Source organism: Colius striatus, chromosome 6 (genome assembly GCF_028858725.1).
Source record: "Colius striatus isolate bColStr4 chromosome 6, bColStr4.1.hap1, whole genome shotgun sequence".
Classification (NCBI taxonomy): domain Eukaryota; kingdom Metazoa; phylum Chordata; class Aves; order Coliiformes; family Coliidae; genus Colius; species Colius striatus.
The window spans coordinates 7,686,653-7,714,644 of record NC_084764.1 but is presented as its reverse complement, the minus strand read 5'-3'; the positions used below and the strand labels follow the sequence as shown (position 1 = coordinate 7,714,644).

Sequence of the window (27,992 nt, the reverse complement as noted above, 5' to 3'; positions counted from 1 at the left end):
TCAGCCAGCCTGTTTCTATTTCTACCAGCAAAGCCCACAGGTAAGAGCAAAATATTAGTATCTTACTCCACTGTGTTTTGCTTCAGCTGGAAGATATGGGGATATATTTTTGTTTGCTTAGGCAATGGATAGAGTTCATTTCTGGGGCATCCTAGTTCTGGTTAAGTGATGCTGCTGTCGTTGTGGAGCACTGAACTTGCAGCAGACAGACAATATCTGTTGGTGGTGCTTCTCCACACAGGTTTTTTTTGACCTGTGACAAGTCAATGAATTTCTCTTAGATGTAAAGTGGAAGCAAGTTGTATGATTGTGTTATAAGGTGACAGTCATAAACACACATGAAGCATTTGCCTGTTCTATGGTCGAAAACCAGATTGGGATGACCAACAGCTATATTTTTAAGAGTAATTTTTTTTCCCCTCTGCCAGCTTTTGGAACTGGACCAGTGTAGCAGGATGACTGTTAGTCAACTCATCATTATTTGGCTGGTACACACTGGGGAGTACACCCTGGAGACTGAGATGGAAGAGCTGTACATTGGCTCACACCAGCTGAGGATCAGCTGGTCTAATTAGCTTTGTGGCAGTCTCCTGGGTGGGTCTGCACCACTGTAATGCAGGCAGTGATCTCACCACAAGAAGTGGATGAGATCCTCAAGTGTGATGTCCCCTGTACTCAGCTTCGGTGAGGCTGCACCTGGAATACTGTGTCCAGTTTTGGGCTCTTCTTTGTGCTGGAGAGGATGCAGAGATGGGCTACCAGGCTAGTAAAGGATTTGGAGCACATTTCATATGAGGAACAGCTGAGGGATCTGGGGCTGTTTAGCCTGGAGAAAAGAAAGCTCAGGGGAGACCTTCTCGCTCTCTACAGCTACCTGAAAGGATGATGTTGTGAGGTGGGGGCTGGTCTGTTCTCCCTAGTAACAAGCAGTAGAACAAGAGGAAATGTGTGCCAGGCTGGATATGAGGAGGAATTTCTTTCCTGACAGGCTTGTCAGGCATTGGAACGGGCTGCCCAGGGAGATGCTGGAGTCACGTCCCAGAGGGTGTTTAAGAGATGAGTGAATGCGGCACTTAGGGAAATGGTCTAGTGGTTGATAGGGCTGGGACAAAGGCTGGACTTTGATCTTAAAGGTCTCTTCCAGCTGAAACGATTCTATGTAGGAAAAGGGTGTACTTAATGATGGCCTGATGAAGGAAGGAGAGGAAGAGGTGAGAAGAACTGTGTAGTTCCAGTTCCTGGAAAAAGCAGAACAAACGAGCCATACGTAAGCATGTAGAAGTTAACAAGGTGATAAGTCACAGGTGCACAGGCCTGGCAGGGAGAAATCCTCTCAGAGCAGTCTGCCTTTTGTTTTTTTCTGACAGAAGAGCCAACCAGGGAAGAAAAAGATGTCCTCTATTTCAAGTTGGGCAAGGTTTGCCATGCTTTTTCATGATAAACCAGCTGCAGACGTACACCCCAGGTGAAACTCGTGGAATACAAGTGCACAGCCCTGTGGCAAAGCCTGTTCCCTGAACAGCCCTCAGAGAACCAGGGAGGGAGCAATGAGGGGTCTACCAGTCAGTTAGGCTTGTTACTAATGGCTTCATAAGTGCAACAGATATAATGCTTATCAAAAGTGATAGCAGTGTCAGGCTGGGGGTGTGTAAGCCCAGGGGAGAACAGGGTCAGGATTCAAAGGGATCTTCAGGCATTGGAGAATCAAATGGAAAAAATCTTTGATGTGGACAGGCACAAAATAGGAATTAATAATCCACTACAGAAATACAAAGTAGGCAAAGGCTTGCAGGACAGCAGGTAGGAGAGGAATTAGGTTATTAGGGATAAGAAAAGTGTTTCCAAATGGCTTGCTACTGTTAAGAGACCAATGTTATCTTAGAACAACTGGACACAAGTATAGGGGAACCTGCTTTAGCAGGGGAGTTGGACTAGATAATCTCTAGAGGTCCCTTGCAACCCCCACCATTCTGTGATTGTCTCTGAAACAGTCTCCTTTCTCTGCTTAGCACTTTGCCTAATTGTGGGTGCCAGATTTTCCAAAAGATGAGTTTAAGAGAGTTGAGAGAAGAAAAACAAAAACAATCATAAGCCTAGAGAAGATTTTCTCCACATGATACTGAGTTTGTCAGGAAGCAAAGGCTGTATTTTAGCTTCTCAGCTTGCTGTGAAAGAAAGAAGACAAACAGTTTTCTGCCTCAGTGATAGATGGAACAAGAAATCTCCTGTACAGCTTATATTGTAGCAGGGAAGATAAGAGGTATTAGGAAGCCTTTCTTATGCCAAATGTAATGAAGGACTGAAGAGGTTGCTTATGTAGGCTGGAGTCTTTACTGGGAGATTTAAACACTTTACATCTTCCAGGAAACACATCATGGTAGAGCTGCCACAGGTAGAGATGGAAATAACAGAAGAGAACAACCCTCATAATACAGCTGTGAGACAAACCTTTGGGCAGAGAAGTTTTTCTTCCAGTCTCAAGCTACTGGTAATCTGCTGTGGAACTGGGCAGTGTCCCTGCCAGTCCATGCCAGATCAGCAGCAGAGGCAGGAGAAATCTCTCAACAAGAAAAGGAGAAAAGAGGTTCTTGGCAGCCCTTTTAGTAACAAAGCTAGCAGCAGCACCCACCTGACTTTGTTGACTGTTTCTGCCTTATTTTATCCTCCAAATACTAATAACATGCTGCATGAATGTCAGTACAAGAGGATCCTCTCCTCGGCTTCAAGTGTCTGGGGGCCACCAGGTTTGAAGGGATTTCAGGTTTCCATGTGGGAAATTGGAAGGATCTTCAGTCTTGGGAGAACGGATTTCCATCCTGACCACTTACATGTTTCTTTCTCTGATCATATTTTTGTATCCATACTATACTGTGAAGGGAAGATCACACAGAACCAAAGATAAACTCTTAATATCTACTTAAAGGTATCAGATCCTTGTGCTATTCTGACTTCTGCTTATGCCCCTTTCCAGACAGTAATTAATCCAACATCGTTGTCTGAATTTTGATGTTAGCATCAAATTTCTGCTAGTCTTACTTACAAGTGTATTTTGGGCAGCTCAAAAACCTCCCTGTCATTCATTCCCTTGCACAGCCAGACAGCAATGAATTCCCCAGCCTGCTCTCAGGAAGTTTGTATTAAAATAGTATTCAAAACCTGGGATTTCTTTTCTGTGCCACATCAAGTTCAGATAAACAGAGCACGGCTGGATGAAGCATCACAGAATTGTCCAGCTTGGGCAGCTGGTCTTAAGCAGTTCAGCAAGACCAATGTTGTCCCACAGAGTGTCAGGCTGTTTCCTGAGCATGCTGGTAGTTGCATAAGGACAATCAATGTTCCTGGGAGCAAGTGCTGACTTTTTAAGGGCAACATCACTGAAACTCTTGCACGAGATGGAGAGAATAAGGATAATAGGCCTCCAGCTCTCATGAATTGACTACAAAGGAAAGCTTAAAAAACCCCAAACCTAAACCTATTTAATATCAGTTACTAAGAAAAGATAAACAGAATTGGCAATATGTGAGGGGAAACTTCCCCTTTTGAGGATCATGCTTGGTTCAGGGAAGCAGAAGCTGAGCACAGTTGAGCTGGATGGGTACACTGATGCTGCCTTTGTAGCTCTCTGATTCAGGCAAGCAGTGATGTGAGTTTTGTGGCCTCGGGCACAAGGCTACCAGTAAATGTTACCATCATTTGTTATTCTCATGCCTGGCAGAGCAGAAATGGATGGTCAGGATGAGGACTATGATCTGCTGTCAGTGCAGCAAGACTGAAGCAGAATAGCTGCAGGGCTCAGGCATGTTGGGATTGAGTTGCACTGGCAGAGCCCTGTGAAAGCCTAGGGTACCTGCAACCGTGGGTGCTGTGGGATAGCACTGCAGCTCTGTGGCAAAGCCTTATTTACCCTGTGTGGCTTCCCACTGTACACAGATCATTTCTCCTGCAATTCCAAAAAACTACACTGACCCTGCTCCAGTTAGAAAAGACTCAGTAGGAGTGAACAAGTCTTGCTGGGGGCACATTAGAAGTATCCTGCTTGACTTTTACTCATGTTACAGGAAGCAAGAACCCTATTTCAGCTCCTGAAGTTATTTTGGGCAGAAGCAGTATAAACTCCTTGCTATTATAAATGAAATTACAGAATAATTCTCACCCATGGTTTTATCTAGAAATCTAACCCCGACTGTTTTGTGTGTCAGACTGAACATGGAGGTCTCTGTGTCCATGTCTAGCATCAGACAAGGGCCAGGTAGCCTGCTCTCTGCCTTGCTTTTTGGCTTTTCTCTTGTAAGGCAAATGGTGACAGATCCCAAATCCCCCTTTCTTTACACTAGAGGGACAAAAAGTCTTAGGGCAACTGAAGAGCATGGTCTAGCCAGCCACAGAGAAGGTGATACTGGTGTTTTAATGTGATTCCTTGGGGAATTTTAGCTCTTGTATTTACCTCAGTAGAGCAAATTCGGTGTTGGCATGTCCTGAGTCTGTGGAGCAACACACATAGCCCTGTTGTTGCCATGTTCCCAAGCCTATTAGCTACTGTTTCAATATCTCTTTCAGGTTAAAGGATAATACCATCAAAATGCAAAGCTTTCGATGATAAAAACAGTGACCTTATCAAACTGAGATCTTTGCGATCTGCAGATGTGAGTTTGGAGGCTACAAAAGGGACTGAGAGGTTCTTGGCTCCATGTCTGTGGTTCTGAAATGACCCACGTTCTTTTCTGGCAGCAGATAAGGAGAAAACATTTGCATGTCTCCTTGCAAAGAACTCTCAGTGCAGAGCACAGCCAGCCCAAGAAGCATCAGAGGCCAAAAAAGAAAGAAGCCAAACAAATAAATATACATGGCTGGCTAATGCAAACAGCATGACAAGAGGGAAGCAACATAGAAGGATGCTCATTTTCCAGCCAGTACTTATTTTCCTTTATTCTCTTCAAAGTGGTTTTTTCCCCACAGTCCTCTTCCTGCACTGAGGACCATGAAGAAACTGCAGAGGTCACTTTGTCAGCTGCCACACCATGTGTCCTTCACAGTGAAGCTTCTTAGGATTTCTTTCTCTAGGGTGATGCAAAGTGTTAAGAAAGGGAAGATTTCAGGCAGCTCTGCAAGGAAATCAAATGTACATGAGAATCTGCAAACGATGAGTGCCTTTGCTTGCCAGGGCCACGAGGTGCCTGGCACACCTTGGCAGAGGGATGCACAGGGTGGGAAGCACTGCAAGAACTTCCTCTGCATACAGTATAACATGTCAGCATCATGTGGGAAGTTAAATTTATTTGCTGTATTAAAGATCTTGCGTTTGAGGGGTTTTGTTGGTTGTGGGAGGAGAGGGTCGCCACTGTTACTTCACCCTGAAGAAGTCTCCTTGCACTCGGTACTAGTGAGGCTGCAGCTCGAGTGCTGTGTTCAGTGTTGGGCTCCTCACTGCCAGAGGGACACTGAGGGGCTGGAGCGTGTCCAGAGCCAGGCAGCAGATCTAGGGAAGGGGCTGGAGCACAAGTGTGATGGGGAGCAGCTGAGGGAGCTGGGGGTGTTCAGCCCAGAGAAGAGGAGGCTGAGGGGAGACATGAGCACTCTCTGCAGGAGGCTGTAGTGAGGTGAGGGTCAGTCTCTTCTCCTAAATAACAAGTGATAGGACACGAGGAAATGGATTCAAGTTGTGCCAGGTTTATATAGGAGCTGAGGAAGAGCTTCTTCCCTGAGAGGGTTGTCAGCCCCTGTGCCAGGCTGCCCAGGGAGGTGGGGGAGTGCCCATCCCTGGAGCTCTTGCAAAGCCGTGGAGCTGAGGTGCTGAGGGCCATGGGTTAGTTGTGGGCTTGGCAGGGTGAGGGGAGGGGTTGGACTCCATGAACTTAAAGGTCTTTTCCAACTGAAACAATTCTATGATTCTATGAAAACACAGACCCTGTCGCTCCCTAGTTAACTGTGGTGCCCTTGTCAGTTTAGCAGGAGTGCAATCTGCAATTTGTCAGCATTTCATCTGTACCATAGAGAGTTATGAATAACAGATACTGTATTATGGCAGCTGAATCAATGGGAATTCAGGTATCTTTGAAGAAGGTAATTGGCCCCTCTTCTTTTTTGGCCTGTCTGGATCTGAAACTGCAGAAGCAGGATTGGGCATAGGAATCTCAATCCATTTCCTTTCTTGAATCCCTCTAACAAATGAATTTTGACAATTGGCTTGACTTTATCTCTATTTGTTACTGGTCACAGGGCTAGCCAGTACATTAAAAACACTCAAGCCAATCAGCCTGAGTCGACTCAACATGAGCCACCAATGTGCCCTCGTGGGCAAGAAGGCCAATGGCATCCTGGGATGCATCAAGAAGAGTGTGGCCAGCAGGTCAAGGGAGCTTCTGCTCCCCCTCTACTCTGCCCTGGTGAGGCCTCATCTGGAGTCCTGTGTCCAGTTCTGGGCTTCTCAGCTCAAGAGGAACAGGGAACTGCTGGAGAGAGGCCAGAGCAGGGCCACCAAGATGATCAGGGGACTGGAACATCTTCCTTATGAGGAAAGGCTGCGGGAACTGGGGCTGTTTAGTCTAGAAATGAGGAGACTGAGGGGAGATCTTATTAACATTTATAAATATCTAAATGATGTGTGTCAGGAGGTTGGGACATCCCTTTTTTCTATAGTAGCTAGCAACAGGACAAGGGGTAATGAGATGAAGCTGGAACACAAAAAGTTCCACTTAAACATAAGAAAAACTATTTCACTGTGAGGTGAGGGAGCCCTGGCACAGGCTGCCCAGAGGGGTTGTGGAGTCTCCTTCCTTGGAGGTCTTCAGGACCCAGCTGGACATGTTCCTATGTGACCTGATCTAGGTGACCCTGCTTCTGCAGGGGGGTTGGACTAGATGATCTCTGGAGGTCCCTCCCAACCCCTACCATTCTATGATTCTATGAATCTGGGGAATGAGATGCAGTCTGTTTTGTTCCATCTCTGTCCAGGGTGTCAGCTCAGGTCCACAGAAACTAACAGAATTAAGGGAGTTTCAAGTTGTGGTTTGTCCCATAACATGGCAAAATATCATATTTCTTTATGCTATCTATCAAAGTAGAAAGATGGAAGAATGTTTTTGTCTCAGTGCTCTGTTTGCACTTTAATTCCATGCTCCAGTTATTGCAAAGAATTTTTACCAGTGTCACCTCTTAGGAACCTGAGCTGAGTCTGCTCAAATCCTTTAACTCCAAGTCAATATGGAAACAGGCATCAGATGGTTGTGTTTTTGGTCACAGTGCTGCTGGGCTTTAAGTAAAGAACTGCCAGCAGATGCTACACATGATGGAATCCCAGAATGGTGGGGGTTGGAAGGGCCCTCCAGAGCTCATCCAGTCCAAGCCCCTGCTAAAGCAAGTTCCCCTCCATCAGGGGCACAGGAACATGTCCAGGTGGGTTTGGAAACCTCCCAAGGAGCCTCCACACCCTCCCTGTGCTCCCTCACCTCAACACCAAACAAGTTTTACTTCATGTTTCAGTGGAACTTTCAGTGTTCCAGCTTTTGCCCATTACCCCTTGTCCTGTCAGTGGACACCACAGAAAAAAGTATTGCCTCATTCTCCTAACATCCACCCTTTAGGTGCTTATTAAATGTAGGAAAGTTCCCCTCCCTCAAGTCTTCTCTTTTCTCCAAGCTAAACAGCCCCAGGTCCTGAAGCTTTTCCTAATTAGATTCTCCAGTCCCCTCAGCATCTTGGTAGCCCAGGACAGTAACCTTCCTGTGATCTACAGCACTGTAAGAGTCAAACCAGCATCCTTTTCCACGTCAGAGGATGTTGAAAAGAGTTGTGTTTTATTTGCCTGCAGCAGAAACTTCCTTATACACTGACCTGTGGAGAGCCATGTACTGAACTTCCAGAAAACAGGCCTGCTGGGCTTACTAACCCTGCAGTTAAATCTCTCCCTGATGCCTGCATGGCCTGCTAAGGTCCCCCTGCTTGCACGTGTGCCTTCCTACCGCCGGGTTTCCAGTAAAACCCGAAGTAGGTTGCACACCCGGCTGAAGCAGTGTAGCTGGGGCTGGAGCACCCTCTGCAGGGGCTGTCCTCCATCACCACGCCGGCCACCCAGCTGCCTGCCTGGCAGGAGGCGTGCAACGACCTCCCGCCCGCCTCCAGCCCACCACCACCTCCAGCCCACCCCCTCGTATGGATGGGCATGAGCCCTTTTGGCCAGAGAGGTTTTGCTTGGCAAATCTTCAGCGGTGGGAAGTGCCAAATGCTGTCTCTGCTGGGAGGGGATGAGGATGGCTTCCCCTGGGAGAAGGGCAGAGCTGTATGACTCTGGAGGTGTTAACCCAAACTGCTCCTCTTGGCAGCATGAAGGCTTCCCTAATCCTGAGGCTTTTAAAAAAAGTATTGCTTTCTTTTTTTAAAACAAAGCTGCTGTAGTTACAACAAAAGAGTTTATTGTTGCCGTCTGACATTTAACTGAATTGCAGGGCCTGCATTTGCCTTTGTGGAAGTTTTCCCTTCCCAAACCACTGTGATGGATGTCACATCTCCCAGCTGAAGGCCCAGTATTCTGTGGGCCCCTTCTGCTCAGCTTCCCAATCTGCTGCACAGAAACAGGCATTTCAGCTTCCAGGGCTTTAATTTTGGTGCTGTGACCGTGCCATTGAGTAAGACTCCACACCTAATGGAAATGTACTTTAAACATCATCGCTTACAGGCACTGTGAGGAGAGCATGGTCACCTGCTGCAACGTGTAGGCCCAACGCTGCTCTCTAAGGTGGAGCTGGACACCCATTATAAACAAAACTGAACAAAACAGTGAAGCTTAACACAGTTTTTAAAGGGGGTATTTTCAGGATCGTGTGTCATGGCTTGTTAGGAGTTGGGATACACAGTTTGCTCAGGGAAGGAACGGCCTGTAACTGTGGCACTCGGCTGTCATCTGCTGAGATGAAACCAAGGCATGACATCCTCTGTGAATAAGGACGGAACACTGTGGCAGCGTTTGGTTTGCATTCTTCAGCTTGCTGCGTGAAAAGCAAAGGCAGAGAGGGGTTTTTGTCAACAAGTGTTAAAAGAATTAGCTTTAGATACATCAAACTCAGTGGCATCTACTTGTCACTAAAACAAGTGTCCAAAGCAGTTCAAAAGTCTCTGTTTTTGGTTCTGCAGTTCTCAGTGGCTTGCACTGTGCATGTTTCAGCCTTGCACTTTGGGAGCACAGCCCCTGCTAGTCCTCTTTTCCTGCAGAATTGGAAAAGCAGCTCAAAGGATCATGGAGATGTAACAGTGTGTGATAGGTTTGTTCTTGACACCATGCAGGCCTGGAACACAAGTGCAGGGGAAGCTCTTAATTTCATTTTTAAAGAACAACAAGTTTCCGCTCCACTTGGCATAAGAAGGTGGAAACAACTGACCCATGAACATGATTTATCAGTATTGTTTTATGTCATTAATCCAGATTCTATACCTTTAAGTAGCCCTTTCTCAAGCCAGGGCATATGCTGAGTTACTTTCGAGATGCTCTACTACTTCCTGTCTAAGTTACGGCCCTCAGGTCTAACAGGCTGCAGCCAGGTTTCTTTGAAAAGCTGTTTTAAAAGGCTATTCCGTGCTGCCTTTAGTCTATTTTTATTTACTGTTAAACTCTATCCTCAATAGCTCTATCCATCATGGCCTGGCCTTTGTGTACTCCCGCACACAGTCAATGTAAACGTCCTTATGAAATTAAAGCTTTATTTGTAGAACACAGAGTGCCATTCCTGTGGGGGAAAGAAAACCCTGAGAAAGTAAAAGCACATCTTTCTTCTGGGGGTGCAGAAGTACAAACACTAGTTAAGCAGCTTACTATCTGACAATGAGTTATTAGGCAAGGCAGTGCCATTTCTAAAGCTAAGGCTTCCCCGAGACAGCATCCAACGTGTTTCACAACATATCATGAAGGTTAAGATGTTTATTTCCATTTCACAGTCTGAGAACTAAAATCATAGTGGCTGCAAACGACTTCTTAAAATGCAGAGGAGTGTCAGTAAGAGTTGGATAAAAACCCCACAGAGCTACCATGAAGCAGATCTTTTGATCTAAAAGGGAAATCACTGATCTGTTACGTGCTTCACAACCTGTGCACTGGCCCAAAGACCCGTGATACAGGATATGGGCACAGCGTGTTGCATTCTGTTTTTCTTCATAAAGTACTGTTTTTACGTTCATACCCGCTGCCTTAGAGATCTGTCTTTAGGCCACCGTGCCACTGAAACTTCCAAACCGATGGGCCATGGTGCAACGCGCTCTGTCCTGCAGTGTGGCCTGGGGCCACCTTCACGGCTGATGCAGCAGGACAGCTCTGTGAAGGCTCCAGTTCTGCACTGACAGATCCCTGTAGGGAATCTGACCTGGTGATGTACAGGGAAAGCAAGAAATCTTGCCTTTGCTGTTTGCAGCCCTCTACCCCATTCAGGCATGTAGCAGAGGGAGTACCGGGGAGGATTTGCACTTTGCCACCAACTCTGTAACGCCTGGTCCCTCCATCCCCGCTGCTTGCAAAGCTCTACAGCTATGAGAAAAGACGGTCCAACAGGACGCACAAGCTCTTTACCGGTGTCCCGGGACCGCAAGCAGTGCCCTGTCCCCATATCCTGAGGGGCTGCCGGGGCAACGGCGGACAGCGCCTGGAGCTGCACCCGCCGCCGCCATCCCGGGCCCGGGAAGCAGCTGCGGCGCCGGGAGCGGCCCTGGGCCCGCCAGCACAGCCCCCGAGGGGGAGGCACCGCGGGCACGGCCGTGCCGAGCCGTGCCGGGCAGCGCCGGGAGAGCCGGGGCCGAGCGTGGTACGGGCCGGCACAGCGCGGTGCGGCGCTGCCCGGGGGCGGGGCGGAGCGGAGCGAAGGCAGGGCCGCGCCGGGCAGAAGGACCCTGCGGCGCTGCTCGGAGCCCGGCGCGGCCCCGGGCGCGCAGCGAGCGCCTGGCACGGGATAAAGTTATCCCGGAATAAGGCCGCACGCATGTGCGTCACCCCGGATGTGAACATGCCGGCCCGGCTCCCCGCTAGCTCGCTCCGCCCGGCTCTAGCGGGTGGGCTGAGCTGAGCCGAGCCGTGCCGAGCCGAGCCGAGCCGTGCCGAGCCGAGCCGAGCCGTGCCGTGCCGGCGGCCCTAGAGCCGGCCCGGGGCTGGGGGCGGGCGGGGCCGTCCGGGCGCCCTCCAGGCCGAGGTGCAAGCCGCCCATCTCGGCGGGGGGCACGGCCCCCCGGGCCGGGGGCAGGGGCCGGGGCAGGTGCGCAGCCCGGGCCGGGCCGGGCCGCGGGACCCCCGGCGCAGCCCGCGTCGGGAGCTCCCGCGGTGCCGCCGCCGCCGCCCCCTCCCCGGCCCCCCTCGGCGCCCCTTCCCGCCGCTGAGCCGGCGGGGCCGGGCAGGGCGGGGGCCGAGCCCCCGGCGGCCGCCTGCCCCGGAGCGATGGATTTTCGGGGGAAGAAGTACGAGCGCGGCAGTAACTGGTCGGACCCCGAGGTGGTGGAGCTGCTGCAGCTCTGGGCCGATGAGTCGGTGCAGATGGAGCTGGAGAGCTGCCTGCGCAACCAGCACGTCTTCAACCGCATCGCTGAGGTGCTGCGGGAGAAGGGCATCCACCGCACGGGCGACCAGTGCCGCGAGAAGATCAAGAAGATGAAGCTGGAGTACCGTCGGATCAAGGACAACAGCAAAGCCCCGCGGGGCGGCCGGACGTGGAAGTTCTACGAGGTGATGGACCGGGTGCTGACCAGCCGGCCCGCCCTGGCTTACGGCTCGCTGAGCGGCAGCGTGATGGCTCAGCAGGTGCTGCAGGGCAGCATGGTGGAGACGTACCACCACCAGTTCGCTTCCTCAGCCCTGCCCTTCGCACACCCCCAGCACCCTGAACTGATGGAAATCAAATGTGAGGAGGTGAACTCTGATGAGCACTGCTTGACCCCAGAGCCCCCACCATCCATGTCTTACCAGCAGGGCTCCCCTGAAGAACATGAGATGGAGAGAGCCTTTTTGGAGAGGGCCCAGAACGACTCTCCCATCTCCAGGGTGGAGATTCCCATTGAAACCAGTGTTTCACCTTCAGGTAGGGACAGCCTTTTACATTCCAGCATAAGGTTTCTGCCTGATTTCCCAGAAAGAGAGATTTGTTGTCTTTTTGGGTTTTTTTCTGGTACAAAGATTAGACACCTGGTCTTCTCACTGACGTTAGAGTCCTTACTTCTCCACATCCCAAAAAGCTTTTGAAGTAGAAGGCTGTTGTCAGCATTCATGATATTCTGACCAATTCCCCAAACATATCTTGCTGCAGGTCAATAAAATCTAAAATTACTCTGCTAGGCTAAACGTTGCATCTGAAATCCAAAGGGCTGGCACGTCTCCTGTGAGCCGGGCTAGGCACTTGGGACTAGATTTCTGCAGCTGATGCTGACAGTGCTTCCTTTATTGAAAAATAACCCAAAACTTACATGGTTTACGGTAGCATTTGAACATCACCAGGGCTGTCTGTGATCCTCATGCAGAATTGTATCAGGAGACCCTCTTTTGCCCATGGTGAACCTGCAGGTGAAACTTACCTCACCTTCTTTTAAGATATTTTCTGGATCTAATCCTTTAGGACAATATCAAGAATACCTGGGAATACTCATTGCCTGGATTTCTAAGCTATTCTTAGGACCTGAAGATGTTTTAGGAGATGGAAGTGCATCTGGCTGTTGCTTGACTGCCAGGAGTGGGACAGTCTGGAAATCCTGTGGATTTCAAACCAATCTAGGACTGAGTGATGGAAGAACACGGCATGATGGGGTAAAAGAGAGATGGTAGTGTGAGGTTCATGTCTGAGATTGGGAACAAATGCTGTGTCCTCTTTGTGGTGGTGGTTGTGCAGTTAGTCTGGTGAAGGGAACTGGTGATCCTTCAGGTTAACTCACAGGTCAAGTACCAGGGTGCCAAATGTGTGAAGGTAAAAACAAGCTTCAAAACACTTGCAAACTTCAAGATGTGACAAGTTTCCTTTGGGTTTTTTTGGAACATCTTGTAATGAAAGGCTGCAGGACATGAAGCTGTTTAGCCTGGAGAAGAGAAGGCTGAGGGGGGATGTCATTAACGCTTATAGGTACTTAAAGGGTGGATGTCAGGAGGATGAGGCAACACTTTGTTGAATCCAGTAACAGGACAAGGGGTAATGGGCAAAAGCTGGAACACAGAAAGTTCCATATGAACAGGAGGAGAAACTTGTTTGGCTGTTGAGGTGAGGGAGCCCTGGCACAGGTTGCCCAGGGAGGATGTGGAGGCTCCTTCTCAGGAGGTTCCCAAACCCTCCTGGACATGTTCCTATATGACTTGATGGAGGGGAACCTGCTTTAGCTAGGGGTGTTGACTGGATGAGCTCTGGAGGTTCCTTCCAGCCCCCACCGTTCTATGATTCCTGTAAAACTCTACAGTAGATGGCAGGGTGTTTCTAGAAGGGGCAGGGGCAGGCAGTAAAGCACATCCAAGCCACTTTACTCACTGCACCTTTGCTTTTTCTGCCTCCCTTTCACACACTGGCAGGTTTCAGTGAGCCCAACATGTCAAACTCCTCGCGGATGCAGAACGTGGTTCCCCGGCCTGGCTTCTCCGCCTTGCACCGCCTGAGGAAGAAGCGGAAAGGGCAGCGAGCCAAGGACCCGCTGGATGAGCTGCTGCTGAAGACGCTGGCGTCGCAGCGGGCCATGGAGGAGCGCTTCCTGCAGCTGGAGGAGCGGCGCTTCCAGCGCGACCTGGACGCCGAGGAGCGGCGGATGCAGCTGGAGCAGCGGCGGTTCGAGCTGGAGCGGGAGCACGAGTTCCGCATGTTCAACGTCTTCGCCCAGATGCTCAGCATCCTGAAGCAGAGCCACAGTGGCTCCTCCTCCTCTGTGGCGGTGCCTCGGGGCTTGGACTTCAGCCAGGCGCTGTCAGAAATCACGGGGATGGGAGGAGGAGGAGGAGGAGGGGGTGACCCGCATGACTTGAGGGCCCGTCCTCTCGCTGAGAGGAGGGTCGACATGCAGGGCTTCTGCAGTCCCAGCGACTTCCAGAGGAGCCCCTACCTCTCTGCCCGTGGCAACATCGCCAACATTTTCTGTGGCTCCACTGAGGAAGGCTACAAAGCTTATCATGCTGACAAGTACGATGAAGACAAGAACCCCAATGTGAGTGAGAACCTCCGAGTGTTTTCCTGGCTAGAGGTTTGCTGACAGACGGGCTAAAAGTGTGGAGGGGGGTTTGGGTTGGGTTTGTTTTTGTTTGATCTCACTAATACCTGGTGGGTCAAGCTGTTTGTTTGAGGAAGAGAAACAAAAAGTAGCTTTGCAGATCATCTGTGTAGCGAAGATGGAGCTCGGGTTTGCACTTGGTTCCTCTGTCATGAGCAGTAGCAGACCTTGAAAGATCTAAAACAAGAGCTCCCTTTCTTTCTCTTTTCACCTCATCGCTTCTGTTGTCCACTGAAGACCATCTCTGATTCAGATTATCAGATTCTATCAGGCTGTTGCAGGTGCAGGAGGTACAGCAGCTAAGGAGTAGACTTTTTTATCTATTTTAAAATCACTTTTCACTAACACTCCACTTTTTCTGCCCGTTTACGCTCGGCGGCTCGGCTGTAAGTAGCTCATCATACCCCCCTTGTGGCACTGAGTGAGAGTGAACACTTCACTGCAAATTACTCCCGAGTAACAGGTGGAGCTGAGACAAAGGATGATTTATGTGTGGATTGCTTTTAAATAGACCCCATGTTCAAGTACGGGACTACTTGAAACTTTAAAAAGATTTTATTAGTTTAGTGTTGGGCTTGGCAGTGTGAGGTGAGGAGTTGGGCTTGATGATCTTAAAGGTCTTTTCCAACCAAAGTAATTCAATAGTTTTATGATTATTGGCCCTGACTTTAGTCACACTTTGTTGGGGAGGTGAAAACTAGGTTTTTAAGATAGAAAAACTCAAGTGAAGTTTTTGATATAAGGTGCATTATTAGGCACAAACTGCTGCTTCCACCAACTGCTCTCTATGTAGGAGGCAGCTTTTTAAACAAATAATGCCTAAAATTGGACTTGGACTTCAGTAACATCATAAAAATGCAGTTGTTTAGGTTTCCTTTGGAGAATTTATTGACACAGTCTCTCCCAGTAGTGAAAATGTGCTGGTAGCTTTGAGCTCCTTGAGATCTAATGGACTGCTAAATAAGTGGGGCCAAATCCTAAACCTGGAACTGTAGGGTCATCTCTCCAGAGGGGAAAATGTCGTGTTTTAACCACCTGTTTATGTGATTTCCAAGCAAATCAGTGGAGTGCAGTAGTAATGACTGACAAACAAATGCTTTGAGATAAATGTATCCCAAACTTTGTCTAAAACTGCTGCAGATGGGTAAACCTCTGTTTTCTCAGACTTGGTTTAGGATTTAGTTTGCAGTTAGATATATACCAGTGGGTGAATTCAAGATTGAGTGAAACACCTTAATAGAAACCATTAGTATATATTCATTCACAGACAGTTCATTGACTAAGAAGCTGAGTGCCTGGGATATATATGTAAACACACACACATAGATACGTGTCTCCAGTTATATATGGTGAAGTTTATATGAACTGTGCTTTGACTTACCCTTGCTAGGCTTTCTGGAGGCATTTTAGTCAAGTGATATTGAGGTGGTGTATGCAGATGGTTTTTGTGTCTATAAATAATAATTTCTTTCTTTTTCTAGGGTATCATAAACTTTGGCACCAGTGAGAATAAACTCTGCTTTGACCTGATGTCAAAGCGGGTAAGTCCTGTCCCAAAATGAAGCACTGAATTGACTCTGGAGTTCCTCCTCAGTGCTTCCACTTTCCTAAAGCTATTGCTGTTGCTCAGGTTCCTCTGGTATAGTGAATTTTTGTTTGGTTGGAAGTCACTTTTGAATCCAGCTGTTTGTACTTGTATTTATGTTATTCTTCTAGGAGGATAGGAACGAGGGTGTTTTGCTGTTCCTCTTCATGATGAGCATGTACTTGGATCAGAAAACTAAACAGAAATAAGATGCATTTTATATTCTCCTTCTGGCAGTAGCTAATTTAATACAGAGGCTTTGAAATTAGTTTTGAGGTCTATTACATTTCAAGGATCTTCACATCTTTGTACTATAAAGTCACACGATTTGGATGCCCAGTTCTGAACTGACCCCCAAAGTGCCAGGGTGGCAGCTCTGGAAATCTCTTGGAAATCAAACTAGGTCAGCTGCTACCTCCTCACTCCTACCACCAGGGACATGCACAAAACACGTGGCACAACTCCAAAAGGAGAAAAAGTCAACAGAAAACACCACCATCGTGCCATAGGGGAGTGTTTCTTGATTGAAGAATCACTGGCCGGGAGGACAAGTGGCACTTTCTCCTACCTGAAGTTGTCTGTGGGGAGGGAAGGTGGCTCAGGGTCGGATACATTGGCCTCTGGGGTTTATAAAGTTCACAGTTGCTCCCATTCCACCGGTTCCCACCCTCAAAGTGTTCCTTGTTTTATTTCTGCCCGCCACTGCCCTGCCTGGGGGACGCTACCCCGCCACGGCGCCTTCCAGCTAAAAGAACAGGTAAGGCAGAGCTGCTGCCTGCACGAAAAAAAGGGGCCTTCTAGGATGTGTAGGTGGTACCCTTTCCCCTTAAAACTAACCCCGAGCCTGCAGGAAGTAGTGCAGAAGGAGACTGTAGTGAGCTGCATCTTAATTAACCTCATTAAGGAAATGAGTTAAGGCTTTGTCAGCCATAGTGCGATGAACCACAGCGCTGGTGGCAACGAGCTGAATAAAGTTATTATTACCAGCTTCTCAGTCCTTGGAGCCTGGAGTTCCAGTGTGGACACACTGAATGCAGCACCAGCTGGGGTTGGAGACAAAGAATTTGTTGCTGTTTGAGGCGATAAATACTTGCATTACTTTATTCTGTGGAAACAGTACCAGATTTCTCTCTTCAGATTTTGACCCTTAAATGAGAGATTATTTTGTGGCAAGAAGTCTCAGGTGGTCTTCCTTTCAGTTGGCCCATCTGGTTGCCTTAACCCTGAATGCATTACCTTCAAGGCTTCTCCTCTTTATTATGGCATAGTAAGTTTTGGCCAAGTCTACTGATGTGTTTTATGTTGCATTCTCTAGATAAGTTTAGGAGACCTAGAGATCTAAGGAGGCACAGTTCATGCTTCATAGGCTTCAAGACTATCTACAGCTGAATAAAGGAACTTTAGTCCTATAATATCAGGTTGTAATTCTGCCTGGGATAAGGACAATGTCTTTAAACTCCAGAGCTTGGCACTGGTTGTTAAAACACTAGACCAGAATGTTGTGGTTTTGTTGTTCAGTGAGGAAACTTCCACACTGCATGTTGAATTTCCCTCCTCCCTTGCACTGTCACCCACATGTCCTGTGTCCCCCCTCCTCACCTTTTTTAACATGAACTCATAGATTCAGTTGTGATTAAGTATTTGGAAGGCACATTGTGTGTTATATTTGTTTATACCTTTTTGGTTTGTGTAAAGTGTCCTCTTCTCACCTTGCAACTTCGTAGAACTGGCTTCTGAGAAATCCTGAGAGCCTTGAAAATATGTAGATAAAAGCAGTGTGCATACTTTAAGTACAGACATTGAAAAGGTCTCCACTGTTCAGGTGAATCTGTTCTGGAGATCAGAATGAACTCCTAATAGGGAACAAAGTGTCTACCCTGGAGAAGAAGCAGAAGGTAATCTCATTCCCCCCCCTGTCTTTTGAAAGCTTCAACACTTAGCAAAACTTACCAGAATTATAGATCTGAAGGAGCTGCAGTAGCTTGCAGCTGAGACAGAAATGAAAGCTAGAATTTGTTAATAAAATATTATCTGGAAAGTTTGTTAAAGAAAATGCATATCTGACTGTGAGTCACAATCCTTTCCGTCTCTTTCTGACAGCCTAGGAATGAGCTTTCACAATTGGGACTTGCTTTCCAGCAGAAAGCTGTTGTCCTCAGAGCTTGGGAGAAATGCTCTGAGACTGCTTCATTTGCTGAGAAAGTCTTCTGCAGGCATCTTGGTAACAGGCATCTCCTGTGGTGCTCCTTCTGCATCCTTTTTGTAGAGCTCTGTGCAGCAAAGTTTTGGCTGCAGTAACTGAGCAGAAGCCCCGTACTTCACATAACCTGAAGTATCACTGATCAGTTTGTTGGTTGTTGCTTCTCCAAGCTGCAGTAATTTCGACGGTCAGTGGCTTTCTCAGTCCAGTTTTACAGATGTTGAAGTTGCAGGTGTGTGTGTGTGTGTCTCTGTGTGTCTGTGCAGGTACGTGCCTGTACCTGGATCCCATCTCTCTCCATGTTTCTGATATCAGTGATTGTGCTTTTAATGGTGGTTCTCGTTGCTCACAGCTGACACAGACTGATATGAATCTGATGGAGCCTCCATTGCTTCAGTATCCTGACTGGAAGGGACATATGTTGTAAGTCCTCTCTTCTCTGTCATGCTTCTCTTTTTGACTACTTGCCTTATAAGCAGAATGGATGAATACAAACCTCTGCACTCACTAGTTAAAACTTTTCTGGGTCATCTAATCATCTTCTTCTTTGCATAACTGTAAATCAGCTGCCCTGCCAGTTAACAATCCTTTCACGTGGGAGAAGATGCAGATTGTCTGAAGCAAAATCACTGAATGCATTAACAAATTGGGTAACTCCAAACAGTTCCTTTGGTGAACACTTGTGGACTTTAGTCCTTCTCTTCTGTGCCTCCATTAAAGCTTATTGGAAGTGTGTGCACCGTTACAGACGTTACCCGTGACACCTTTGCTGTCCTGTTTTCTAGTTGTTTTCACCAGACTTTACTGTGCCCTGGCTTTATTTTTACTGTTTACTTTTATTTCTTACTGTGCCCTGGAGCTGGGGAAGCCCAGCCTCTTGGAGAACAAGCTGAATCGATATTTGCTTTTGTGTTTTCTCAGTTTACGGGAGGAAGTGGCTCGGTTTCTGACCTATTACTGCAAGGCTCCTGCACCTCTTAAGGCAGAAAATGTGGGTAACCCACTTTCAGTTGGTGTCTGTTCTAATGTGTTGCCATTTGTTGTCAAACAGTTTCAGCTTCTTTTTCCTTGAAACAAAAGATTTGGTAAGGTGACAGCCTTTTATCATGTAATGAGACTGATTCATAGCAATTTCGGTAGCTTCTGACATAGCTTCAGTAGCTTCAGACAGAACACTTCAGGTCTACTACATATATTTGCTTCATGCTTTACTTTTGTGTGTGAGCTCCTCATGCCAGTGCTTTCAGTGAGGCTTTTTGTTTTCACTTCTTTATTCAGCTCTGGGACATTCTGTGCCCGTATCCCTCAGCTTTGACAAAGAGTGCCCATTGTGTCGGTCGAGTTTAATTTAGTCTCATTCTGCTGTTACACCTCAGGACAAAAATCTGTCGTTGAGCCAAGAGTAGTTTTAGCCTGTAAAACCAGAGCTTTTCAAACTTTCTGCTGGGAGGGAGGCATCAAAACCCAGGGTCTCTTGCAGGACTTGCTGACTTGGAGAGAGAAGCAGGCCAGGCGTGGGTGGCTGTGGAGGTCAGGGTGGTCCTGCCTCTGCTGAGCACTGGAGGCAGTAAGAGCTGGTGCAGCCATTCCTCTTCTGGTTGCAGTAATTCAGCAGAAGCTCATACTTCACATCAGCTGAAGTTACCATGGTTCAGTTTGCTTATCCCTGCTTCTCCAAGATGGCAGATTCAGCCTGGTACTTGGAGTGAAACTCATGGAGTCAAAGCAGGAGGCAAACCTGCTCCAGTAGTTTCCACTTCTGCACGAATTTGGCAGGAGATCAGAGCTGCTGTTACCACAGAGAGATAGTAACACTTATTAGCTGATGCAGAGTAGTTTCATTTTCTAGCAGTTCAGAACTGCTCCCCATTTTTTTCCTTACTTAAAGCCTACTCTTTTTCTAAATTGCTTATTAGAACCAAGAATGCCACCGGGACAAAAATGTCTCTGAAGCAAAGAACGTGATTAAAGTTGTTTCTGGTAGAAGTGGGATTTCAGCAGAAAAAATCTGGGAGCATCCATGCTAGAGAATTGGGGAGAAAATGTATTTCAGTGATAGGGTCAGAAATGATTATTTATCATGTTGTTTTTCTATGGACAGATTTGTCACTAGCCTCTCTCTCTCTTCCATAGGTGATTGTTTTAAATGGTTGTGGCTCGCTGTTTTCTGCTTTAGCTACAGTCCTTTGTGATCCAGGGGGTAAGTGGACAGCTGGAAGATCTTTTTAATGTTTGGTTGGGCTTTTTTTTTCTGGGAAATAATGTGTTAGTCTGTTTAAATATTGCTTGACAGGAGTGAAATAGTGGGATTGGCATTGGCTTACCATAAAGTTATTGTTTCCTGTGAAACTGTGCTCTGAAATTCATCATCTTCATGGTCTGCAGATGTCAGGCACTCATACTTGATGTCGTGCCCTGTCTGCCTTCCCTGTTCTTGTGGTGCCCTCTTTTAGTCTGTTAAGACTAAATGTGACCTATATTCTCATGTTTACCTGGGTTCTCCAGAAGATTAAAGAATCAATGTAAAAATAAATTGGAGGGAAAGGCAGTAACATTGGAGTGTTTCCAGAGGGCACAGCTGTAAACCAGCTTTGGTGTTTAGCTGGAGTGCATTAGAAGAGAGAGGAGGACTGTGACCTGTTGATAACCAGTTTTGTTTCCTTGGTTCCAGAAGCTGTTCTGATTGCTACTCCCTTTTACGGTGATATTACCCAGAGTGTCTTCCTCTATGGTAATGTCAGGCTGGTGTATGCCTATTTAGACAGTAAGGTAAGAGCTGAGGGAAGGGAATGCCAACTTCTCTAGTTAGAAAACAATTGTTACTGAAAAATGCCAAGCTTTAGGAACCTCTGAAAGCAGTTCTCAGAACAAGGACAGGCTACAGCCCATGGACCTGTAGCCAATTTAATGCTGGGAAACTGGCACATCATTTGCAAGAAAGTTCTTCAAGACCATAAATCTGGGATTCCAGTCTCACGCTTTATCTTGTGTTCCAAAAACAGCTCTTGAGAGAGAAAACAAATGACCATCTTGAGTCTTGAAGACTGAAGTGTGTACTGTCCTACTAAAGATGGTCCCAGGGTGGAGGAGCAGATGGAGGTCTTGCATTGTTTTAGTTATTCAAGAATAACCAGAGAATTCTGTCTGTGTGGCAAGCCTATGCTGAACACATCTTTGATTTTATTTGTTTATTGTAGCCTAAAAGGATAAGCAGATGGTTGCTAGGTCATTATTGGGTTTTTATTTTTCCTTTGGGTGAACATTCTCAGAGGATTGGCTCAAGGCAGGCTCTGTTGAAAAAACTGGGCCTTCTTTAATCTTTATGATTTCTTTCAGATCACTGGGACAAGCACTCGGCCTTTTCAGCTCACAGTGGACAAACTGGAAAAGGCCTTGCGGGATGCCCGGGCAGAGGTGAGTTTAGCTGAACTTCACGTTACTATTTAAATCTACAATATGTTTAGGATGGCACATTCCAGAAGTGGCCTGAAGATCCAAACATTGCCAAACCCTAGCAGCAAGCTTTCCTGTTGTCCTTGCTGGCCACCTTGAGAGGTGGCTGCTGGCAAATCCCTATGTGGAACGTCACTAAAAAAATGTACTTGAGCATGAACTAAAAAGTGAGGACTACCCAGGGTTTCTCCTTCAGGAAGTCACCCCAACACTGACTGCTGTGTGCAGCAGTGCAGGTGAATCCAAGAACACTGGGAGGGAGAGAGATGTAAACCTAGAAGATAAATGCAGATGAGTATCATGTTTCTGAAAGGTTAGTCTGTAAGGTTTAACCTTATCCTAAACCCTATATGTGCATCTTTAGATCATTACCAGCTCTGACATCTCCAGCCAAGGATGCTCTAAATGACAACACTTTGCATCCCCATAGCTCAAATCCCTGTCTTTCTTGCCTCACTGCTGGGCATTCTTCAGTATTTTGTCACTTCCTAATTGCTTGATACAGCTCATTGAAGGTTCTCTTCGATGCTGAGAACATTAGTTGATCAGATGGCAACAGTTGTGGCCTACTCTCTCTTTTCTAAACCATAGATTCACTCTGTAACCTTTTCCTCAGTTCACTTTGCAAGTGATGTAACTGTAAACAAAACAATCTTAATTTGTGGCCACAAGTTTTCTCATACAAAGCTAACCTCTGAATTGAAAAGTTGTGGTGGAAGCTGAAAGGGAGTCTTGTGTTCACACTCAGTGCTCAAGTGGAGGGACTGAAAATTAATCCCCTGATGAGCACTCCCTTAATACAGCATTATTTGTGTTCTGCAGGGTGTCACTGTAAGGGCCTTAATTCTTCTGAATCCCCAAAATCCCCTTGGGGACATCTACTCCTTGTCAGAGCTACGGGATTACCTGGAATTTGCTAAAAGGTATGTCAGTTTGGAAGGCAGAGGCATCCCCAGTAGGATTCCAGGAGCTGCTGTCCCACTTGCTGTCCCTGAATTTATCTCTGCATATCTTTTAAGTCGGGCAAACAGCAGTGGGCTTAAGAGAGAAGGGAAGTCTGGGGGTAGGGGAACATGGACCATGCAGTCATCTGGAGTGGCAGAGTAAGGAGTGCAAGTTGTATTTGTTGGTAGGAAGCTGAGTTCTGTCCTTCTCAGTTTCCCTGTATGAGCAAAGACAAAGAAATAGGTGAATATGGGTTCCCAGTGTCATCACGGATGCTCTCTGAGGTTCAGGTTCTGTGAGACTTTGAGAGGATGATGATATGGTACATACAGGAACTAATTCTCACTAGTGCATTGGAAGTGACTGCATTTTTATCTCATTATATGGTTGCAGTGGGTGACAGGTGAACATAAATCACTCCAATGTACACGCAACAGACCTTCTGAGTTGTGGAAAAAGTGCTGCTGCAAAATTCGATGTCCCTCTCCTTTGTATAAAGCCTGAATTTGTCTCTGCAGCTTCTTGTGTAATCTCCATTTTGTCCCTTTGCAGACATGAATTGCATGTGATAATAGATGAGATCTACATGCTGTCAGTTTTTGATGAATCGGCCACGTTTCACAGTGTCCTGGGCATGGACAGGTAAAATCAGCTCCTTCTTCCCCTGGCCATCTTCCAATGACAGTTCAACATGATGCCTTGCTGAGAACTTGTGACTGGAAGTTAAGTCATGAGCTAGCAAATTCCGAATCTGCCTCATGCTGGTTTCTTTTGTTTCCTTTTTGTCATTTCTGAATGGCAAATGCATTTTGTCAAGTGCAATCCAGCAAGTAAATATGATAGCTGGTTTTCTGCTGTGGTACACTTTTCAGTGTGTGCATTGGTATGTGCTTGGGGCAGCCCCCAAAATGAGAGACCTTTTTTTTCCCTTGTTGAGAGTGAGGCTTTTCCCCTCATCTAAATGTTGTTACTCTTTCCTATGTTTCTGTTGGTGCCCATAAAGACTTTCTGTTGCTGTTTGCTTTCTTTTTCATATAGTGGTCCCAGATCACAGTGTTATTACAGACTGGAGAATGGGGTTTATTAGGTATTGCTTTAATGAGATGAAACACTCAAATCTCATCTTTTAAAAATATGCTGTGGATTGTTTCCCGTCATTAGTTTGTTTTAACTTCTAGTTATCACCACTGATGCTGTCTCTCTTTCTATGCTCAAAGAAATACAATACACTTGGTTAAGTTGCTGGGCTTGGATGTACAACCTTACAAAATACTGGGGTCTGGAAAAAAAAAGAAAGCTACTTTTAGTGCTCAGTAAATACATTGGCACAGGCCTGACTTGTAGCATTGTACATACAAGCTTTGTGTGTGCAGGAAGTCTGTGTGTGGAAGAAAGCACTGGCAAGTATCTGTATCTCTGAAAGATTTAAAAAATCATGTCTAAAACTAGTTCCAGGGCATTCCTGGCTTCTCAATTGGAACTTAGGAGCTGGATTGAATTTAGGAGGTCGGATTTGAATTTTCCCTGCTTGACTGATATTTCTGTGCTGCACTGTCTGTCACTGTGTAATGCTGCCTCTCTGTCTCTGCAATGCTGCACTGGTGATCCAAAAGCTTCAGCACCTATGACACTAATTGCCCATCTGCATCCTTCCACATACAGATTGCCTGATCCCCAGCGGACTCATGTGATGTGGGGAATAAGCAAGGTGAGTGCTGGTTGCCATTGTGGCTTCCTGGCTGCTAGGGCTGGCCTGGTGAGCTCAGGTTCCTCGTGCATGAACAAGGCAGTAGAAAGAGGATCCTGGTCTTCCTGTATATTCTTGTCTCTCTGTGTCTTCTGCAGGATTTTGCTGTCTCTGGGATTCGTTTTGGTACTTTGTATACAGAGAACCAAGATGTTGCAAATGCAGTGGCTTCGCTGTGTTATTTCCATGGAGTTTGTGGACCTGTCCAGCACAAGGTTGCTCAGCTGCTTAGAGACAGAGGTGAGTGAGCAGCTCCATGGCTGCCCTTGTGTGTGTCTGGGGAACCCCTCCCCTTACTTTCCAGAGTGACCTCCTGGGTGACATGGGGCTGACAGTTCTGCAGAAAAGGACCATTTTTGCAGAGCTCCCGATCAGCAGAATTAGAGGAGCAGCTTTGAAGAAGTGTGATAGCTGTTTGTATAGAAATAGCCAGCGTTGAGCAGAACCAGCTGAGCAGAAATGAAGCACACAGGTTTGTGGGATGAGGATTGCTAGCTTTGCCCTGGATGGAGTGCCCACAGTCCACATCAACTAAGAGCTATTATTGGAGTGAAACGTCCTCAGGAAGGTCAGCAAGATATTCTTATGCACAGACATGAAACTTCTAAACAGTTCTTGCTCCTCCTTCTGCTATTTGAGGGAAAACAGGAAACAAAAAAAGGAGGTGAATAGTGAGAAGGAAAAAAAAGCGCTTTGAGTGTTTTGGAAACTTCGACGGATCTAAATTCTTTCTCAGCTGGTGATTTATTTTGTGTTCTTTAACTTCTCCTTCTGCTCAGACTGGATCAACCAGGTGTACCTGAGGGCCAACCATGCCCGCCTCAAAGCTGCCCACACCTTTGTGACAGACGAGCTGAAGACACTGGGGGTTCCCTTCCTGAACCGCAACGCCGGCTTCTTTGTCTGGATTGACTTCCGAAAGGTTGGTGGCCTTAGGAAGGGAGGCAGCCCCTGGGATGAGCTTAATACTGTGATAAACATTCTGTGTTAACACATAGCACTCTGGTGAGCAGAGGGAAGGGCTGCCTGGTATTTCTATCCCTTCTTTTCCTTTCGTTTGTCTGCATTTCCCTCCTTGCAGGAATCTTACTGCTCTCAAGCCACTTTCCTCCCCATTTCTTCCTTTATATCAAAACTGCCGTACTCCAGAGGTAAAAGGTGTCTCCCCTGGCCTTTGCAGACCTCATGGGAATCACAAATTCATGAGGATCTCAGTGATTTAGCATACATGTTACTAACCTCTGGCCCTTCTGCTGACTCTCCTAGTACCTTAGGACAGGCACGTTTGAGGAGGAGATGCTGCTCTGGAGGCGTTTTCTAGACAACAAGGTCCTCCTGTCCTGTGGTAAAGCCTTTGAATGCAGCGAACCTGGATGGTTCCGCATCATCTTTGCTGACAAGACTCACCGGCTACAGTTAGGTGAGTCATGCTTTCCCCTCTTTTTCTCCCCACCAGGACTTTTGCAGCACTGCTTCCTCCTCTCCTTTATCCTGAACTTATCCTGTTACCATTATCCTCTTGTCTTTTCTGCTTTTCTTCTCTTTCCTCCCATCCTCAAAATCTTTCTGGCTCTGATGGATTTCATAGAATCACAGAATCCCAGAATGGTGGGGTTGGAAGGGCCCTCCAGAGCTCATCCAGCCCAACCCACTGCTACAGCAGGTTCCCCTCCATCAGGGGGCACCGGAACATGTCCAGGTGTGTTTGGAAACCTCCTAAGAAGGAGCCTCCACATCCTCTCTGGGCAGCCTGTGCCAGGGCTCCCTCACCTCAGCACCAAACAAGTTTATCCTCCTGTTCATATGGAACTTTCTGTGTTCCAGCTTCTGGTCATTACCCCTTGTCCTGTCACAGGGCACTGCAGAAAAAAAGTGTTGCCCCATCCTCCTGACATTCACCCTTTAGGTACTCGTAAGTTGATGAGATTCCTCCCTCAGCCTTCTCTTCTCCAGGCTGAACAGCCCCAGATCCCACAGCCTTTCCTCATAAGGAAGATGCTCTAGTCCCCTGATCATCTTGGTGTCCCTGTGCTGGCCTCTCTCCAGCAGTTCCCTGTCCCTCTTGAGCTGCGGAGCCCAGCACTGGACACAGGACTCTAGATGAGGCATCACCAGGGCAGAGGAGAGGGGGAGGAGAACCTCCCTCAACTTCCTGCTCACATTCTTCCTGATGCATCCCAGGATGCCATTGGCCTTCTTGGCCATGAGGGCACATTGCTGGCTCATGGTTAGTTTGTTATCAACCAGAACCCCCAGGTCCTAGAGAACACTTGTGGTTTAAACTAATCCATTACCTTTTCTACCACCACAGGTATGCAGCGGATCCGCAAGGTTCTGGAAGAGCGAGAGCAGGAGATTCTGGCTGAGGAGAAGGAGCAGCCTTGTCAATCAGATCAAGATGGCAAAGCAGACAGCACAGAAGAAGTCCTTTTTGTGTCCCGCCACCAGGAGCCTACCTGTGCCACCAGCTCCAGCCTGGGCGACCTCATCGGGCTCCTGCAGCAGCAGATGCGCTCCTCGGACTGGCTGCAGAAGAACACGGCCGAGCAGTTTGCCCAGGAGAAGACCGAGATCTACGACGTGTTCAGCAAACTGGTGGGGAAGCAGTAGGGGCTCAGTGTGCCTTCAGGGGGCTTTCCTGAGCAGTGCCTGACCCTGGGCCCCTAACGCCTCAGCAGGGACTTCCAGCAGATAATGGATGTTCTGTATAGCGAGAGAATGACTTTGTATAACTCCCCTCCTCCCCACGCTGCTTGAGATGTCAGATTTGTATTATATAGGTACATTCCTTGGATGGGGTTGAGGGGGGGTTGGTCCTACTGCTCCCCTCACTGCAGCATCATTGTATTTTGTATTTCATTTCTAATGAATATGCTCTTAACTCTCTTACAAGGTCCCATGGTGTCATTTATTTTTTCATGCCTCTTATTTCAGGCTTTTCAGGAAGGCAGACACTCGATGTGCTTAAAATGTGTCAAGTTTCCTGAGTGATGATCAGATGTCATTAACTATTTTGGGGCCAGAAGACCACTGTTTTTGCAAAGAGGTGTTTTTGTGAGACAGAAGCCAGCATCAGCCCTAAGTTAGCCTCAGCTAAGGGTCAATGAGTACCTGTACAGGTTCATCTGCATGAGTGAGGCTCTTTGGACTGTTGACTGAGCTAGTCTGAGGTCTGTGAAGCTCTTCACTTGGAGTTGTTTTCCAGTCTAACCTCAGATCAGACAGCACCCATCACCCTAGGGCAGTGAACTGCCCAGTTTTGTTTCCATCCTTCTTTTTTCATGTAAATAAACAGGATCCATCAGCCTCTTGGCAGTGTCCATGAGAGAGCTAAGAATGGAGGGGCAATCAAAAGCAGACATTTCTTCTACAGCCTTACTGTTCCTGGAAGTCATCCCTTCTGGTCAACAGTGAGGGATGTTGGCAGGATAACACAGAGAATGCTGCTTCTGCTGCCACAGGTTTCCATGGTAGCACCTTCCACCATTACCAGGGTAATTAAGGCAATTTTTTAGCTGTGTTTGCCAATCTGCAGAGGAGGTTTTTGACTAAACAGTATTCTTCAGTCTCCTTCCTTTCTTTTCCCTTTTAAAAGACACTGTTTCCTGTACGAAGGTGATAAAGTATTTCAGCTGGAAAGCTTCTTTCACAGGCACAAAGCTCTTTAATTTCTAGTACTATAAATTTTTAAGTATCTTAAAGGAATTTAAGCTGGGATTTTTTTTCCTGCATACATATTAATCCAGAGTTCAAGGAAATGACCCGTGAAAACTGAATGGAAGTGCCTTTCTTCTCCTGAAATTTGTTCCAATGCTAACCAAGTTTCATCCTGGTTGCACTATGGAACCTGTTTGTATAATGAGTTAGAG

The 27,992-nt window shown here is 47.2% G+C and overlaps 1 protein-coding gene across 2 annotated transcripts; it reads left to right on the top strand.

Moving 5' to 3' along the window:
* On the top strand, positions 1-26,993 carry LOC104556051 (1-aminocyclopropane-1-carboxylate synthase-like protein 1). Of its 2 annotated transcripts, none has more exons than XM_061998003.1 (15): positions 1-40; positions 13,508-14,130; positions 15,675-15,734; positions 18,331-18,401; positions 18,900-18,969; positions 20,112-20,178; positions 20,650-20,747; positions 21,315-21,392; positions 22,254-22,354; positions 22,929-23,018; positions 24,039-24,084; positions 24,222-24,363; positions 24,903-25,045; positions 25,390-25,543; positions 26,435-26,993. In XM_061998003.1, the coding sequence occupies exons 2-15, from the start codon at positions 13,525-13,527 to the stop codon at positions 26,731-26,733; spliced, it is 2,025 nt and encodes a 674-aa protein (XP_061853987.1). In that variant the 5' UTR covers positions 1-40; positions 13,508-13,524; the 3' UTR covers positions 26,734-26,993. The 2 variants fall into 2 exon arrangements, with proteins under 2 accessions (XP_061853987.1, XP_010198051.2); XM_010199749.2 differs by lacking the exon at positions 1-40 and adding an exon at positions 11,373-12,041.
* The last annotated feature ends 999 nt before the right edge of the window (positions 26,994-27,992 follow it).